A 16,621-nucleotide genomic window follows, 5' to 3' on the forward strand; every position below is an offset into this window, starting at 1 on the left:
CACACACACACACACAGGTTTACATTTGTGAAAAGTGGGGACATCCCATAGGCATAATGGTTTTTATACTGTACAGACCGTATATTCTATTGCCCTACACCAACCCTACCCCTAAACCTACCCCTCACAGGAGACTTTGTGCTATTTCAGATTTTCAATACACTCCATTCTGTGTGATTTATAAGTGTTTTGAAAAGTGGAGACATGGGGTAATGTCCTGAAAAGTCACCTTCTCCTTGTAATACCTGTCATACCTTTGTCATTATACACATTTATGTCCTCATTTGTCACAAAAACGCGTACACACACACACACACACAGACACACACACACACAGACACACACACACACACACAAACATTCCTGTACATTCCTGTGCAATACTTTTTCAGCTCTATAAATTTGACAATTTTAGCAATTTGAAATTTAAAATAATACTTCCAAATTCAAAATACTTCAAAATGCTACTTTTTACACGTACATTTTATGTACAGTACACGACTATTAAAACATTAAAATCTACCTTTTTCTGTTGATTAACATTTATGGCAAAATTTACAGTAAGTAAAGCATATTTTGGTGTCCCTGGAACATAATTCAGGTTTGAAGGTATTAACATTATATATTATGTGGACATGAAAGCGTACTGCATAGTAGGAATGACCCATCTACCCTTCAGCTTACGAGAAAACTTCTCGCAATGGAGGAGCAGTCATCACAATATCAGACATGCATGAATGCGTTTATTGTTTCTGTTGATAATTACAACGCTATCTTAATGGAGGCCGGTTTAATAAGCTGGTTAGATTTCTCATTTTGTTTTAGATGCTCAATTAAATCCAGTTGAATAAACTATAATAATTATAATCTGATGAAAGAGTTACAGACAGACTTCCTCTCATTCACCTTGAGCAAACCTCTTTCGTGCGATTCATTAAAATGCATACAACAATTGTGTGTTTTATTCACCAATAACCAGATGGCAAATCAAACTAACTGATGGCTTTGACTACAGACTGGATTTAGTTCAGAAAAAGATTTGCTTTTAAAGTGTCCAGATGGCAAGACAGTTTGTGAGCTGGCACAGCAAGGGCGTTTTTAGATGGCCATCACTTTAGTGTGGACGGTGACGTGACACACACTTACTGAAAGATTGGTTCTTTATGCTGAGTCACTTAGTGGCTGTTCTTTCTTTATAATCCTCAGTATCTTCGGGTTCTATTAAAAAACATGTTTTGTTGTCTTATGTCATATCAGTATTGTTTGAGATTGAATTATTTCATTACTAATAGAACAAACTTAAAAAAAAAAAAAAAGTCAGAAATTCACTGTAAAATATACAGTGACGATATCTTGCTATATCATTATGATGATAAAGGTGGCACATTGTCAATCAGAGTTCATTGTAAATGATCTGTCTATAAAACATGATGGTGCACAGGGCCATAAACAATAAAACAAAACTTTATTACAATAACACACATGACACTGCATCAGTAATGCAGTAAACATCCACTAAATAACACAATATCATATTAAACACCCTAATGCACATGACTAAAAATACATGGGAAATATGAAAAAATAAATAAAAAATTTCACTACAAATTATACAATAAGTAATTACATAATTTACATCTTCAGGAACCTAAGAAATGTGAATTACTTGAAACTACATGCAAATGTTAGACCAACAGAATTCACCTAGGCTATATGTTGTCCCAACTTGTCAAACAAAGTTGAACAATTTGATTCCTTAAATGTTAAAGGTGTGTGAGTTCCCAGCATGCATTGCAGCATGAACAATTCATGCGGTTACTGTGATAGGAGTTCTTGTTTCGCTGTTTGCTGACTTTTGTTTAATCTTATCATTATTATTTGCTGTGTTATGATGTTAATAGCTCATCTTTTGGTCGGCGTTCTTGAGATTTGTGTGTCAAGTGTTGATGTTTTTGCTTTGTAAGGCACCGGCAGGAACAATAATAGCATAGTTTACTTCGCATATTAAGCTATATCTATATATAACTACTAAAATGACTGATCAGTTTATTGTGTTAATAACTAAATATTTGCTGAACAAGTTGATTCTGTGTGAATGTATTGGCTGAATTAGGCATTTTAAATGTAGTAAGCAAACCAATTCAAATTAATTAAAGGGATACAGTAGTTCACCCAAAAACGCTAATAATCTTTCATCACTTACTCCCCCTCATGTTGTTTCAAAGCTGTATGAGTTTCTTTCTTCTGTCACAGTTGACAGTAGCCATCGACTACCAAAAATAAATAAAAAATAATAATGATGATAAAAACTATGGATGCCATTGGCTACCATCAAATGATTGGTTGCCAACATTCTTCAAAATATTTTCTTTTGTGTTCAGCAGAAGAAAGAAATGTGTACAGGGACAACTTGAGTAAATGATGACAGAATGTGCATTTTTTTGGGGTGATCTGTCCTTTTAAGTGTTACTTTTAACAATTTTAAGACAATAGTCAAGAGAATGTAAAAATCTGAATGCATCAAGTTGCACTGAATTTTTTTGTGTGTTACGTAAAACCACTCACCTTTACAAAATTACAAAACTTAAAATAAGCTGTACTTGCTTTGAGAGACACAAAGACATGTGTCTCAGTCGGTGGAGGCAGCGGATGCTGCTTGCTGCTCGGTAATGAACATGTCAGAGTATGTTGAAGATGAGGGTGAAGGATTAAGGAGCTGATAATGATGAAGATGAGCACCGGAAGAGCGCTGGTCTGCTCGCCCCGGCCCATGCTCTCTGCCCTCACTCCAGCGTCCTAATGAACAGTAATCTAATTGAGGGAGTTTAGACGGTCATGGACAGAGGAGACAAAGGCATGTACAGATGAATAACAGAGTTTGGGATCAGAGAGAGGCAGTGTTTGCAGTGATTTCATTGATTGCTAACGTGTGTATACTGCAAATGAAAGACAAATGCAGAGCTGAGACAATCGTGAGTGGGAGCACCTCACAGCAGATGACTGTGTGCATGAGCTAACGTTAGCTGACGGCTTCAGCTAGTGACGAGAATGCAATCAGGGTCAGAGCTCTCTGTGAAAGCGTCTTTCTGCGTCACTCACAATCCACCGCACTGCCGTGTTGAACTAAGCATCAGATTTTACTTACAACATCTTCAAGCTAGCAGCAGGAAATCCAGTTAAACAAAACAGAATAGAATATAATCTGAAGAGCCACATCCAGTTTCTTTACCTTATAGGTATAGCTTTGTTAGGAATTAAGCATTATTGTTAAGCATTATAGAATATTATCATGTTTAAGTTAATTAAAGTTATTATAAAGTGATATCATAATTTTACTTCAATTTCATTTTGTTAATTTAAGTTCAAGTATATTTTTCTAATGCACTTGTTGCAGTAAATATACTAAAATCAATAAACTAGTAGTATAGTTGTATGTATTTCGATACTTCTTGTGTCTGTGACTGAATTGGCCCACTTTTTAAAACTTTACTTTTAAGGGCACTTTAAGTGTAACTGTGGTAAACTTTGTGTATGCAACTAAAAGTGAACTTACTGTATATCTATAGTGTTAGTTTGCTAGTTGTATACTTTTCTTGTAGCCCACTTTTTAGTTTATAGAAGTACACTTTGAAGATACTTTCAGTAAACTATAGGTTCTGTCAGGACCACTATCGTCAAAATGATAGATACTTAGCATAAAGTTTGGTTTGGTGGTATGGTTCTGTTCTGGGCAAAAATCTCCCTGCCCATCCATGCAGCCTGTCATGAATGAGCAGGGAGAGCAGCAATAATAACCCCCCCTAGGGTTAACAGAACAGAACAAGGCAGATATCATTAATGTACTTAATGATATTTAAGTGTAACACTTTATTCAAGATTAAGGAGTCTGATTAGCAAGGAATATCAGAAAGCCAAGTCCTGACTGTGGCGAAAGGAGGAGCTGGGGATGGAGGAGGGTAATTTGCTCCGGAGCAAGCTGAAAAGCTGCTGAATAATACTGAATATAGCTTATATAGGAATGCCGCGATAGGTGTCGTATTCCTATAGGTAGATGTGATCAGCTGAGAATCAGCTGCCAGAACTAATGCTAATGCTTAATTTTTTTAAAGTTTTGATACTGCAAGTAAGTTTTGAGCTTTACTATTTTTAATCATACTACTAGCTTCCTATTCAGGTATTATTTTTTATACTTGATGTATACCTTTAACTATATGGCTAGAATAGAATAGAATAGAATAGAATAGAATAGAATAGAATAACACATACAGAGCTGCTTCTATGTTCTTTAAACAGTTCTTCAGCTTACTTGGTGTGTTAAGCATTGAAGAATGTTATAATGTTTATTAACCTTATTGAACGTTATAAAATGATACCCAAATGTTGTCATTTTAAATGCATTATGTATATAATGCATTAAAAATAATTTCTTAAATACAATAATAAATATAATAATAATAAAAATGGGTATCAATTGGGTAAATAATAAAAAAAGAAACATTGCTTAAATGCATAAATAATAATATCTAACATTGTTATTAACTACATGTAAGTATGGTAAGCTTTCTTATGCTTTCATTAACATTCCATGTTAAGGTGAGTTCCTGTTTGTCCTTTTAGATCCTCTATAGTGCTTATAACCCTGCAAAAAAGAAATACGTTTTATTAGGTTAATTTAAGTCAAGTTTAAGTATATCTTTCAAGTATGCTTTATGTAGCAAGTATACTAAAATCAGTGTACTAGTAGTATACTTGTAAGAGTACTAAGCAACACTTCCTGTGACTAAACTGGCCCCCTGTTTAGATTATAAAAGTTTACTGTTAAATGCAATTTAAGTGTAACTGTGATAAACTTTGAGTACACAAATACTGTAGTTTATTTTTTAAGTTTTATTTTTGTACTTCAATACTGTGAATTATACTACAAGTGAACATATATGCATAGTGTTAGATTAATAGCTGTAGCTCACTTTTTAGTTTATGGAAGCTATTCTAAGTAAACCACTTTTTATTTTATTTTATTTTATAGATATTTTGTACTATTTATATATTCATTTTGCATTTTAAGTATATACTAATAGGTAACCATTTAAGTATTATTTTTTAAACATGAAATATGCAGAGAATAGAATAGAATGTTATTTGTCGCATGACTCGCGCTGCATGGTTCATGTGCATGCCACTGTTCTTCCATTAGCAGTTCTTTGCATGCCACTGTTTGATGTCTCTGGTTCTGAGCATGCTGGCGATAATGACGAGTGTTTCACACTAATGCAGATGACTAACTGTGGGCCTCTAACTCCTAATCTTCCACCCTATTTCTCTCGCCTGCTGTCAAGTTCTTGCAATGTATGAAAATGTTCTTAAGTGCCCTACGCCTGGCTGCACGGGCCGGGGTCACGTCAACAGCAACAGGAACTCTCACAGGAGGTGAGTTCCTCTCTGTCTGGATGAGAGAAACGCTTCTGTGTTCATTCTTAGCATCTTTATTTATTATGTCAAAAATCACAGCGCTGACTACTTTTTCACTTTTCCTCAGCAAAGATTTTATCTTTGGTTTCTGGTGGTACAAAGCATTAGTTTCTGATTGAATGCATCCAGATTTATAGTTATGGTTCTTAAATATTAAATCCAAATTGTATTTATTTATTTTTATGTTAAAATGCTTTACTACTACTTGAACGTGCAGAGGCTATAAGTAAGCTTGACTGCCTGAAGTGTGTAAATAATTTATTTGAACCCTAACCTTAACTTCAGTCTCGACCAAAGGTGTGACCAGTGCTTGCAGTACTTCTGATTACAAATTACATGATGAAAACTGTAGGTAGTAATGTAATCTATTACATTACGTGTTTTAGGTATTCTAATCAGACTATTTTGATTACATTTATATTGTTTTTAATATAACTTATCGCATTGATTTGTATAGCATTGTTTTGTATAACATTAATATAAAAATGCATTGACATTTACATTTACATACACAAGTGAAAGAAAAATATATTCCATTCTTTTTTTTAATCAACAACATGAAGTGCATTAAACATCACATTACATCAGGGTTTCTCAAACTGGGGTTTATGAAAGAGCTGCAGGTGCTTCATAAGTTGATGATAAACTGATACATAAATCATAAAAATATAAAATTAAAAATAAATCTTTTTTTTGTTTTTTTGTTTACCTGCATGTTGATGTAAAGAGAATTATTGGAATTAGGGATAATCTAAAAATTATTAATAATTTACTGTATGAATAATATGTAATGTAATCAATAAAAAAGAAACGATGATCTGATCATTTTAAAATGCAATATAATCTAATTAAAAGTACTTAATTTTGTGAATATGCTTACGTAATCCAGATTAAGTCGTCACTATAGTCACCTTTATTTTTATAGCACTTTATACAATAAATATTGTTTCAAAGCTGCTTTACAGTGTTAAACAAGAAAGTAACAGAACCAATGATGCAAACTGCAAAAAATACGTTAATCAAAAATCTACGACTAGTAAAATAACAGGTCATTTTTCAGCTCAACTCGGTTCAGTTTAGTTGGATGACTGTGTAAAGTTCATTCATTATGAAACATGTTTGATTCAGCAATAAGCAGCTCTACTAACTCTACTATGTTGTTATTCAGCTCAAGTCAGTTCAGTGTTGAGATTCTGTATAATCAGTTACATAATCTATACTCGGCACTGTGCGGGACTACCCGCTTTTCTCGAAATGTCCCAGACATGGATGTGTTTGGGAAACCAGTTTGGAATTTTTTTTTTTTTTTCAACTTTGTTTGATGTTGCTAGTGATGTCTGACGTCAATGTAGGACTACGTTCATTTATTGAATAGATTGACAGTGATGACAAATATAGAGTACTACAAATGCACATTGACTCAAGCAGCTTTTAAAGCAGCACGTTCTTCTGTGGAAGGCTTTGTGTGTGGCTTGTAGTGGGCTGATGAAATGGTTGATGCAGATATTTGGAGAGGGTGCTGCAGTAATTCTCTCAGCAGCTGCTGTGTGGAGCGTCAGCCATTAGCACCTCACTGACACCTCACCAGGGGAGATGGCCCGCTCCAGACGGCTGCCATAGACCCCTGAACCACACACACACACACACACACACACACACACAGACACACACAGACACACACAACACACACACACACACACACACACACACACACCTCACTTGTACTTGCAAGAGTGAAATTACATTTCCTACGGCCCAATAGAAACCTGGCAGCTTGCTTCATGAACATTCAGCTACTGCATCTCTGGGCTCTAAGATTATAGCACTACCTAGAGGAACCTTGTATTGCTCTCAGGTTACTTTTTTGTACACTGGAAAAAAAATGAATTTCTTATATAGTTTTTTTTTCTTATACGGTGCTGTTTTGTCTTTGAATTCAGTTTATTGTTCATACCCCATTGACATTTTTGTCTTCTTTTAAGTATAAACTCAAAACTTAATCAAGCTCAATTTTGATACATTTAAAAAAAAAATGTATATGTACTAATAAGTACTAATAAGTAAAGTAAGCTAATAAATAAGCTTCATAAGTGCTAATAAACAGCCAATATGTTAATAATAGGCATGCTAATAAGCAACTAGTTAATAGTGAGAATTGGTCCCTATACTAAAGTATTACACAAAAAAAATATATATATATTATTTGCATTGTAGCTTGTGAGAATTAATAAAGTTAGTAATGTATGAACTTTGCTTTTTTCTGTACATTTCTATGGAGACAAAATAAATGACACAATTTAGTCAATTAACATTGATGTACAGTAAAAGTATAAATCAATAAAATAAAGTGTATTAGCGTAAATAAAGCTGATCATTTAAACTCAAATGATCTTCATAAATCTTTAGCTTATAATAGCAGACATTTGTATCTGGTTTTACGTCAGAACCCAATGGCCGGCTGCATATGATGCTTAGAATATGCATGTTAGTAATCTAGTTGTTTTCTTTACGCCAGTTGCATAAAATGTAGATTTGTCTAATTTGAATCTGAAAAATAATAAGTGCTAGTTGGTCAGACTAAATCTTAAGATGCAGTTTTAACATACAGTAGATGCTTATGTAACTGGTCCCAGATTTTACAATTGTGACCCAACACAGTACTAAACCTAACCTTCATTTAATGTGGTCTGGGTCTTATTTTCTTGCATAGATTTGCTGAAGTGCCCAACCAAGTTTAGCAAATCACAGGTGAATTTCAACCAAAATATTATATATGGTTGAAACAATATGGAAAGTGTTTTTTTTTGTATGGCCTTTTTCTCAGGAAGCAGATCTGAGAAGCAGAAGAGTTTCTTCAGAGAAAGCTTCACTTTTTTTCCCTTTGTAATCTTTATGATTGATTTAATACATAATCCACTGTTGTGCACAAGAAACAACTGAGACATAAGAGTCTCCGTTCAATCACACAATCTTTTTATTTCTTTTTTCTTTTTTACAGATCACAATTTTGACCATCAGTATTCTAATTCTGACTTCACACTGTATAAAGCAGATTATAAGAGACGGATATCAGTGCTGAGTCTAAAATGCACAGAAATGAAGATGGATGAATCGTCCCTGACTTCTCACATATTATCATGTCTTTTTAAAGACATGTCCCTGACATTTCTTTCTGTTCATCCAGCCTGTCGGGCTGTCCAATAGCGGCTGCAGAGAAGCTGGCCAAAGCCCACGAGAAACATCAGTCATGTGATGGAGGCAAATCCAACCAGGCTTCAGATCGTGTGCTCAGGTAACTGCTCCTCATTGCTTACACTGACACAACAGATCAAGCTGAGAATTTGCTTCTTAGCTGGAAACTGAGTACATTAAAATAGGCAACAATCTGTGTTGAATTTTCTGTGCAAAGTTCATGACATGCATAGTATGCATTCATTCAAATAATACACCATAAACCGCTGGTTGAATCTGTTCCAGGCCCATGTGCTTCGTCAAACAGCTGGAGATTCCACAGTACGGCTATAAAAACAACGTGCCCACTTCAACCCCACGATCCAACCTGGCCAAAGAGTTAGAGAAATACTCCAAAACCAACTTTGACTACAACAGCTATGACAACACCAACATCTACAGCAAACGGCACACTGCTGCACTCAAAGTCCACAGTCGGGACACACTGCCCAAAACTGATGATGGTAAGACCACAGCATTCACGCGTCTGCGCTATGATATCAATACACGCCACTGTTCAAAAGTTTGGGGAAATCATTGTAATATGCTGATTTGATGCTCAGTTATTGTTAGTGAGCAATTATTAATAATGGTTCTTATTATTATCAATGTAGAAAACAGTTGTGCTATTTCATATTTTTGTGGAAACTGATACTTTTTTTTTCTTTCAGTATTCTTTGAATAGAACGTTCAAAAGAACATTTATTTGAAATAGGCATCTTTTGTTAACTTTATAAAGGTCTTTACTATCACTTTAATATTTTTAAAATGTCATTGCCAACTTTTGCTATTGGTTATTGTTAACTAAAACTAAAACCATAAGAAAATACACTGCTGAAAAATACTGAAATAAAATAGAATATTACAATTACATTTATGCATTTAGCAGGCGCTTTTATCCAATGCGACTTACAGTGCATTCATGCTATACATTTTCTACCAGTATGTAGAGGTATGTATAGTATAGTATATACTATATAATAACTAAATAGTCTAAAACAAATTACTACATTTACTAAAAATTCTAGACATTTTTTTAAATGACAAAAACAGCAAAATTGCTAAAACAGAAATGTACAAATCTGGACATAAAGTCTAGTTCAAAATATTAATAAAAACTTAGTAGCATAAAACTTGGTAATATAAATTATAATGACCCCGAACGTTCAAATTATAGTGGTGTATAAGATACACAGCAACTCAAAAAAAAAATATATCTTGTTACTGTTTAAAATGTCTGAATGTTATTGCATTAGATGATAGCAAAACATCAAAGTAAATGTTCTCTCAATTTCTGCAGGAGCTTTTCTCAGAATTAACTTTATTTAGCTTGAGCCATTTTTGTAATGACTTTTGACTAACAGAACCCCCCAAGGAACAGCTGTACAGTGACGCTTTTTTTTTTTTAATTAAACAGCAGGAAGTAAGGAAATATATGTTCTGTGGCGACAGGGGTGGATGGCCTGTCAAGGAGAATTACAAAGATCTTATAACGCCATATTTTATTCTAACAACATGAACATTTATGGACATAGCATGTGTTACAGATTTCAGTTGAATAAAAAGGTTATTCCCACGTATCTGATTGAGACTCAAATCTGTAGAAGATTTTACAGAGTTAAAGCAGATTATTGAGCTGATTAATTGATTTTTTTCTGGATTACATATACCAAAACTATAACATATGTAAGCAATAAGGTACGAGAGGCCATGCTGTATCGTGAATAAATCACGGCTGAAGGGCGTTGTTTGGCACAACGCGAAGCAGAGTAATGACTAAAATATGACTAAAATAGTCATATTTTAGTCAAAAAATTTTTTTGGGGTTGCTGTGTCTTATACACCACTGCCATTTTAACATACTGGTAAAAAAATTTATAGCCTGAATGCACTGTAAGTCGCTTTGGATAAAAGTGTCTGCTAAATGCATAAATTATTATTATTAAATTATTACCATTTGAACGTTCGGGGTCATTATGATTTATACTGCCAAGTTTTATACTACTAAGTTTTTATTAATAATTTGAACTAGACTCTAATCATCCGCTGTGTCATTTATTTTTTTAACACCATATATTATATTTTCTCACACACATACATCTGCTTATTTCTCAGCATGAGAAAAGTCTTTTAGTTTTAAATAGTCATATTCATATCGGGTATCGGCTCCGATAGTGCCATTTTTCTCGGATTGGGTATCGGTCAGTGAGATTTTTTTTCTTTCCGATTGTGCGAATTATTCTGTGTTACTTCTGAAGCCATACGATAGCTTAATGTGAGCTGCATATGAATATTTAAGTCCTTACATTAAAGTTCACACAAACTCTTTTCTCCGCTGTGGCTGTCAGTCATTCGTTCAGCCTTTAAACCCTGGCCGCGTTCGGTTACAGCAGTCAGCTCGGTAAAGCGCTCTCCAACATCATTCTGTGTTTCCATTATACTTGATTTGTAAATACATGTCTATGATTTTGCAAAAAGGACTGTTATTAATAATTAATGTTATTATTAAATGTGTGCATCCGGTGTGCAGAATGATGTGCTTGAAGCAACACGGCGTCAGGCTGTGACGTCATCATTCTGCACACCGGATGCACACTTTGTAAGTGCTTCGTGCTCATAGACTGTATAAAAACAGTTCGTGCTGCACTGTATTTGTTTTGTCCTATCGTATCTATCATATGTTGTTGCCTTATTAAAAAATATGCTATACATTTAAAAGAAATGTATTTGAATTTTATAGTATATGCTTATATATAAATACATTCATGAATGTTTTTAATGAATGGATTTTATAATAATACAAATAGCAATGTGTAACATTTTACCATATTTAGTGCAACACTTTTATTTGTTCCCCACAAAATATTGTTTTTTCACTAAATGTTTGGATTTCTAAAATTATTGTAGAATAACTTTTGCTGCTGAATTATCCACTAACCTAGTTTATGATAATTTTTTGTCATAGATTATAAATATACATAGGCCTGTATTTTTTCATATTTGTTTATTTTATTTTTCTTTATAATGAAGTAGTCTGTATCTAGTAGATTGTGAAAGAATGATTATCAGTTCCACACACAGCGATAAATAAATTCTATATTTATTTAAATGAGGGGAAAAAAAATTCACTGGTATCGGATCGGTATCGGTATCGGCCAATACCAAACCCTAGGTATCGGAATCGATATCGGAGGCGAAAAAGGCGGATCGGAGCATCCCTAGTTTTAAAACAGACAGATTCGCGGTACAGCACGAGTTTGCAAGCGTCATTACAGTGTAAACTGATGGACATAGAGAATCATACCTGAAACAGAAAACTAATAAATTCAGCAATATTCCCTCCTCACTTCGGAAAATGTACACATCAACATATCTCCCGGGGAAGGGCGGGGTCTCAAAATTAAAGATGAAAGATGCAACATAACGCCAGCAGGGGTCACGCATACTCCATTAAATAAATAACAAACAGTTAATTCTGCTGAAATACATAATGAATCTGTAACAGGGCTGACGAGACGAGAGGCGTGCGGATCCAAGTGCAAGCTTTATTTCACAAGAGAAGTGGTCAAACACTGGCAGGATCGATCGCTGGCAAACAGGGATATGGCGGGCAAAACACAAGAATAGTCCTAGGGCTAGCGTAGGTCACTGATCGGCAGACAGAATCACAGGGGCGAGATGAGAGGGAGAAATCCAGGAAAACCGGCAAAGATCAGAATCCGAGAGAACAGGCAAGGCAAAACAAGGAAAACACGGAGACTCGGAACGGGGTGCAGGCTAAGCAATACTCAGCCGAGAATGGTTGTTTGAGTGGGTGTTATTTTGTGTTGTGCGAGTGTGAAACAGCTGTGTGCAATCAGTGCAATCAGTGCAGTGTGTAACCAGTGTAATGAATGATGGGATATGTAGTCCGGGGTGCTATGCAACAGTTTGTGTTGTGCGAGAGTCAATGTAATGGAAAGGGTGACCTCTGGTGGTGAATGAACGGAAGTCCATGGACAGGATTTGTGACAGAAACAGTTTTGATGCTATATTATTGATTGTTTATGTTGCTAAGGGTGGTTGCTAAGGTTGGTTGCTCAGTGATAAACAGAACAGTTGGGTGAAGAGGTCATAGCTGTGCTTTATCATGAATGAAACACAGCTGCTGACCAATCAAAATCGAGGAATGGAACTAACCGTTTTATAAAAAATGATAAACAATGGGAAAAAACCCTGAAAGATGTTCTACCAAATCCATTGAATATAATTTTATTTGTGCACCTGATATTAAAAGCCAAGTGTGTAGCATTTTATTTTAGTATCATTGAGATACTAGCCTATTGTTTACATTTTTTTTTTCATTTTAATTTTTGTATATTTAATACTTGTGTTTTTGTCATTTTTATTGTTTTTTATGTCCACTGTTATTATTATTATTATTATTATTATTATTTTAGTTATTTTTGTATGTCAATTTACATTTTTTAAGCAACAAAAATGCTTTTAATTGTTTCAGTTTTAGGTAATTTTAATAACCCCGGTGGGTAGTTATTATTAGTGAAAGTATGAAGTCAGTTCTCTATAACACAGCAGAGGAACCACATGTAGTTCATCACTTGGACTATAAGCTAAAAACTACAGTGTATGTCGTCTTTTGCTAGATCTATTGTTTTATCATTTCAAACTATTTCAAATAAATGTCAAGTTGGTTTGATATTATTTTGTCCAATAAAGCAAAGAGCAAGTCTTAAGCATCCAAATACTTTTTGTAGCTGATGTATAATCATTATTATCACCATGACTCCTGAACATATGACAGTGTTAAGGTCTGAGAAAACTATAATGCATGGTGAGGAGCTAAACCCTGTTAGAAAAGCCTCAGAGATCTTCCTTCACTGTATTTCTGAGGTATGGAAATGATCTGGAGGCAGATGCATAATGAATGAGGCGGTTTAGGCAAATCACAGTCTGGATTTAGGGCTGCTGCTAATTACAATTCTGTGCGTAAGACTGTGAGATCCCCGGCCATGCTTTAATGACCAGACTGGAGGGAGAAGATAGAGTAAAAGGAAGGCAGAAGAGAGAGATAGCGAGTGATGGCAGCAGGACGCCCGGTGGGAGATGTCACTTTGATGCCCAGCTGGTGGTTGTGGCTCATTGTGTCTTTTGTCAAATTGCAGAGAGTGTCTCTCCGTCTCTCACCTACATCCCGACAACCCCCCTCACCACCCCATCATTTAAAATCTCCTCATAATAATCAAAATCATCATAATAAACAAGCCTTTCTTCAGGGATTACTACAGGACACGATCTAACGTACTGAGTTTCCATGCACTTTATTTTACAGTATGTTCACTTACAGTGTACTTACTTGCCCCAAAGTACTGAGTACTTAATATAAGCTAACTACACTGTAAAAAAAACAATAAAGATAAAACAACGATTTTACATACATTTTACGAGAAAATACGGTTTCAGTCTTTCTACTTCCAAATTGCATGCTTAATTCAGTGTGTAACTTGTTAATTATTTGTGAAATTTACCAGCAATTTCAAAGTAAATAGTACGCAATCTTTCATGTACATGGGTTACTGTTAGGTTTAGGCTAGGCTAATTAGTACCTCGTTATTAGCTAAATATTGCAGCTACTACAGTAAGTGCATGCATAACTTTATTTGAGATGTCCATGTTACATTGTAATTACTCAAATATGTACTCTGTAATATTAATTAACAACATGTACTTATATGGGTCATGCCATTTCTTATACAAGGCTGAAAAATGGACTGTGATTATTTTGAATCCTTTCCAATATAATTTTTATTTATTATCATCGTTTCCTGAATTTTTACTGTGCATTTTGTAATTGCATCAGTAGCATGCCAACCAATATGTGACCCTGGAGCACAAAAGCAGTCTTAAGTCGCTGGGGTATATTTGTAGCAATAGCCAACAATACATTGTATGGGTCACAATTATACATTTTTCTTTTATGCCAAAAATCATTCGGATATTAAGTAAAGATCATGTTCCATGAAGATATTTTGTAAATTTCCTACCGTAAATATATCAAAACTTCATTTTTGATTAGTAATATGCATTGCTAAGAACTTCATTTGGACAACTTTAAAGATGATTTTCTCAATATTTCGATTTTTTGCACCCTCAGATTCCAGATTTTCAAATAGTTGTATATCGGCCAAATATTGTCCTATCCTAACAAACCATACATCAATGGAAAGCTTATTTATTCAGCTTTGAGAATTTGAAAAATCAGGGTCACATATGCTAATAATATGCATGTTAATAAGTAACTAGTTATAACTGGTCCCTAAACTGAAGTCTTACATTTTTCAAAAACTTATTCAACCTATTAATAAAAACAATAAAAAGTATCTCAATAATAGTATCAGTAGTTCCTAGATCTAAACTAAGATGCAGGATGGTCGTGCTTTTGCTGCAGCAGCTCTGAAAATGTGAAACAAGAACTGTGCTAACTATTTTTTTTTGTTTTAAATGTAAGCTCTAAACATATTTCCTTTCTCAGGCTTTTAACCAACCCTAGTGGTGTTGTGTGTGTGTCTGTGTGTGTGTGTCATATCTTGTGTTTTATGGATTGTACAGCACATTGGTTTAAATTTCAAATAATTGTGAAATTAAATACTAATACAACAAAATGTAGACCAGAAGTGTATTTTGTGAGCTGTCCCATACGTCTGCACATATAGGGCTTATGTTAAAGTCACTGCTCTGTGTGTCCCGTCAGTGAAGCGCTACTGCAAGAGCTCCAGTTCGGCGAGCAGCACCACCAGCAGCTACGGGCCCAGCAGCAGCAGCCTGAGCTGTGGAGGAGGAGGAGGAGGAGGAGGAGCGAGCAGCGTAAGCAGCACCTGCAGCAAGAGCAGCTTCGACTACACACACGACATGGAGGCGGCGCACATGGCTGCTACCGCCATCCTCAACCTCTCCACCCGCTGCAGAGAGATGCCCCAGAGCCTGAGCGGGAAAGCCCTGGAGATCTGCACGCAGGTACACACACGGCCACAATATCAAGCCCCTTTTATACTTTTTACATTTTTACTTTATCATTCTCCATTACCTTATTACACAGAATATATTCTTGATATATACTGTAACTAATCTGGAGACCAAGCATATAGTAGAGCTCATCTCTGAGATGTCAATACTGAAATAACAATTTAATATCAAGATGACAGAAACATTATAATATAATATGATATGATATAATATAATATAATATAATATAATATAATATAATATAATATATTTTGGCCTACAAAAGCATCATCCAGGCAGTTAATCTTCTGAAGGTGACTATAGTGTCTGCAGAGGCATTAAGCCCATGATAAGATCACACTGAAGTAAATCCAGTGTTTAATAACATAAAACAAAGGTTCAGCGCATGCACAAGGACGCTCACTGGCACAAAATGATATACTGTTTTTTTTTAAATATCATTCAGGATGGAGTCTGTGGGATCGTAAGTCTATTTGCTAAATAGTAATAAATAGTAACTATTACTATTATTTACTGTTTATTACTATATATATATATATATTATTCTCCATTGTGTGAAACAAATACTAGCAATTATACTAGAAAACTGAGTTTTTGACGCATACCAGTTAAAGACACAACCTCCTGCTAACACTCAGTCTGAAGATAGATTGGAGAAAAAGCAGCACTGAACACAATGAATGTTATTTGTGTTGGATGTAGGAGCTATATCCTCAGATTAAGCACAGACACTCATCCAGCATGAAAGAGGAGGAAAGGAGAGTTGATAGTGTGTGTGTGTGTGTGTGTGTGTGTGTGTGTGTGTGTGTGTGTGTGTGTGGGTGTGTGAGTGTGTGTTTGTGTGTGTGTGTGAGTGCGTGTGAGTGTGTGTGTGTGTGTGAGTGTGTATGTGCGTGAGTGA

The 16,621-nt window shown here is 34.9% G+C and overlaps 1 protein-coding gene across 1 annotated transcript in view; it reads left to right on the top strand.

Annotated features, from left to right (window-relative positions):
* myt1lb (myelin transcription factor 1-like, b) overlaps nucleotides 1-16,621 on the top strand; it is a gene marked incomplete at its 3' end in the record, with an annotated part of 142,833 nt that overhangs the window by 103,177 nt on the left and 23,035 nt on the right. Inside the window, exons 10-13 of the mRNA XM_016256465.1 lie at nucleotides 5,337-5,427; nucleotides 8,654-8,761; nucleotides 8,947-9,164; nucleotides 15,449-15,711. Coding sequence (XP_016111951.1) covers nucleotides 5,337-5,427; nucleotides 8,654-8,761; nucleotides 8,947-9,164; nucleotides 15,449-15,711 — 680 coding nt within the window. The remainder of the gene's footprint in view (nucleotides 1-5,336; nucleotides 5,428-8,653; nucleotides 8,762-8,946; nucleotides 9,165-15,448; nucleotides 15,712-16,621) is intronic.

Source organism: Sinocyclocheilus grahami, unplaced genomic scaffold (genome assembly GCF_001515645.1).
Source record: "Sinocyclocheilus grahami isolate Dianchi unplaced genomic scaffold, SAMN03320097.WGS_v1.1 scaffold1434.1, whole genome shotgun sequence".
Lineage (NCBI taxonomy): Eukaryota > Metazoa > Chordata > Actinopteri > Cypriniformes > Cyprinidae > Sinocyclocheilus > Sinocyclocheilus grahami.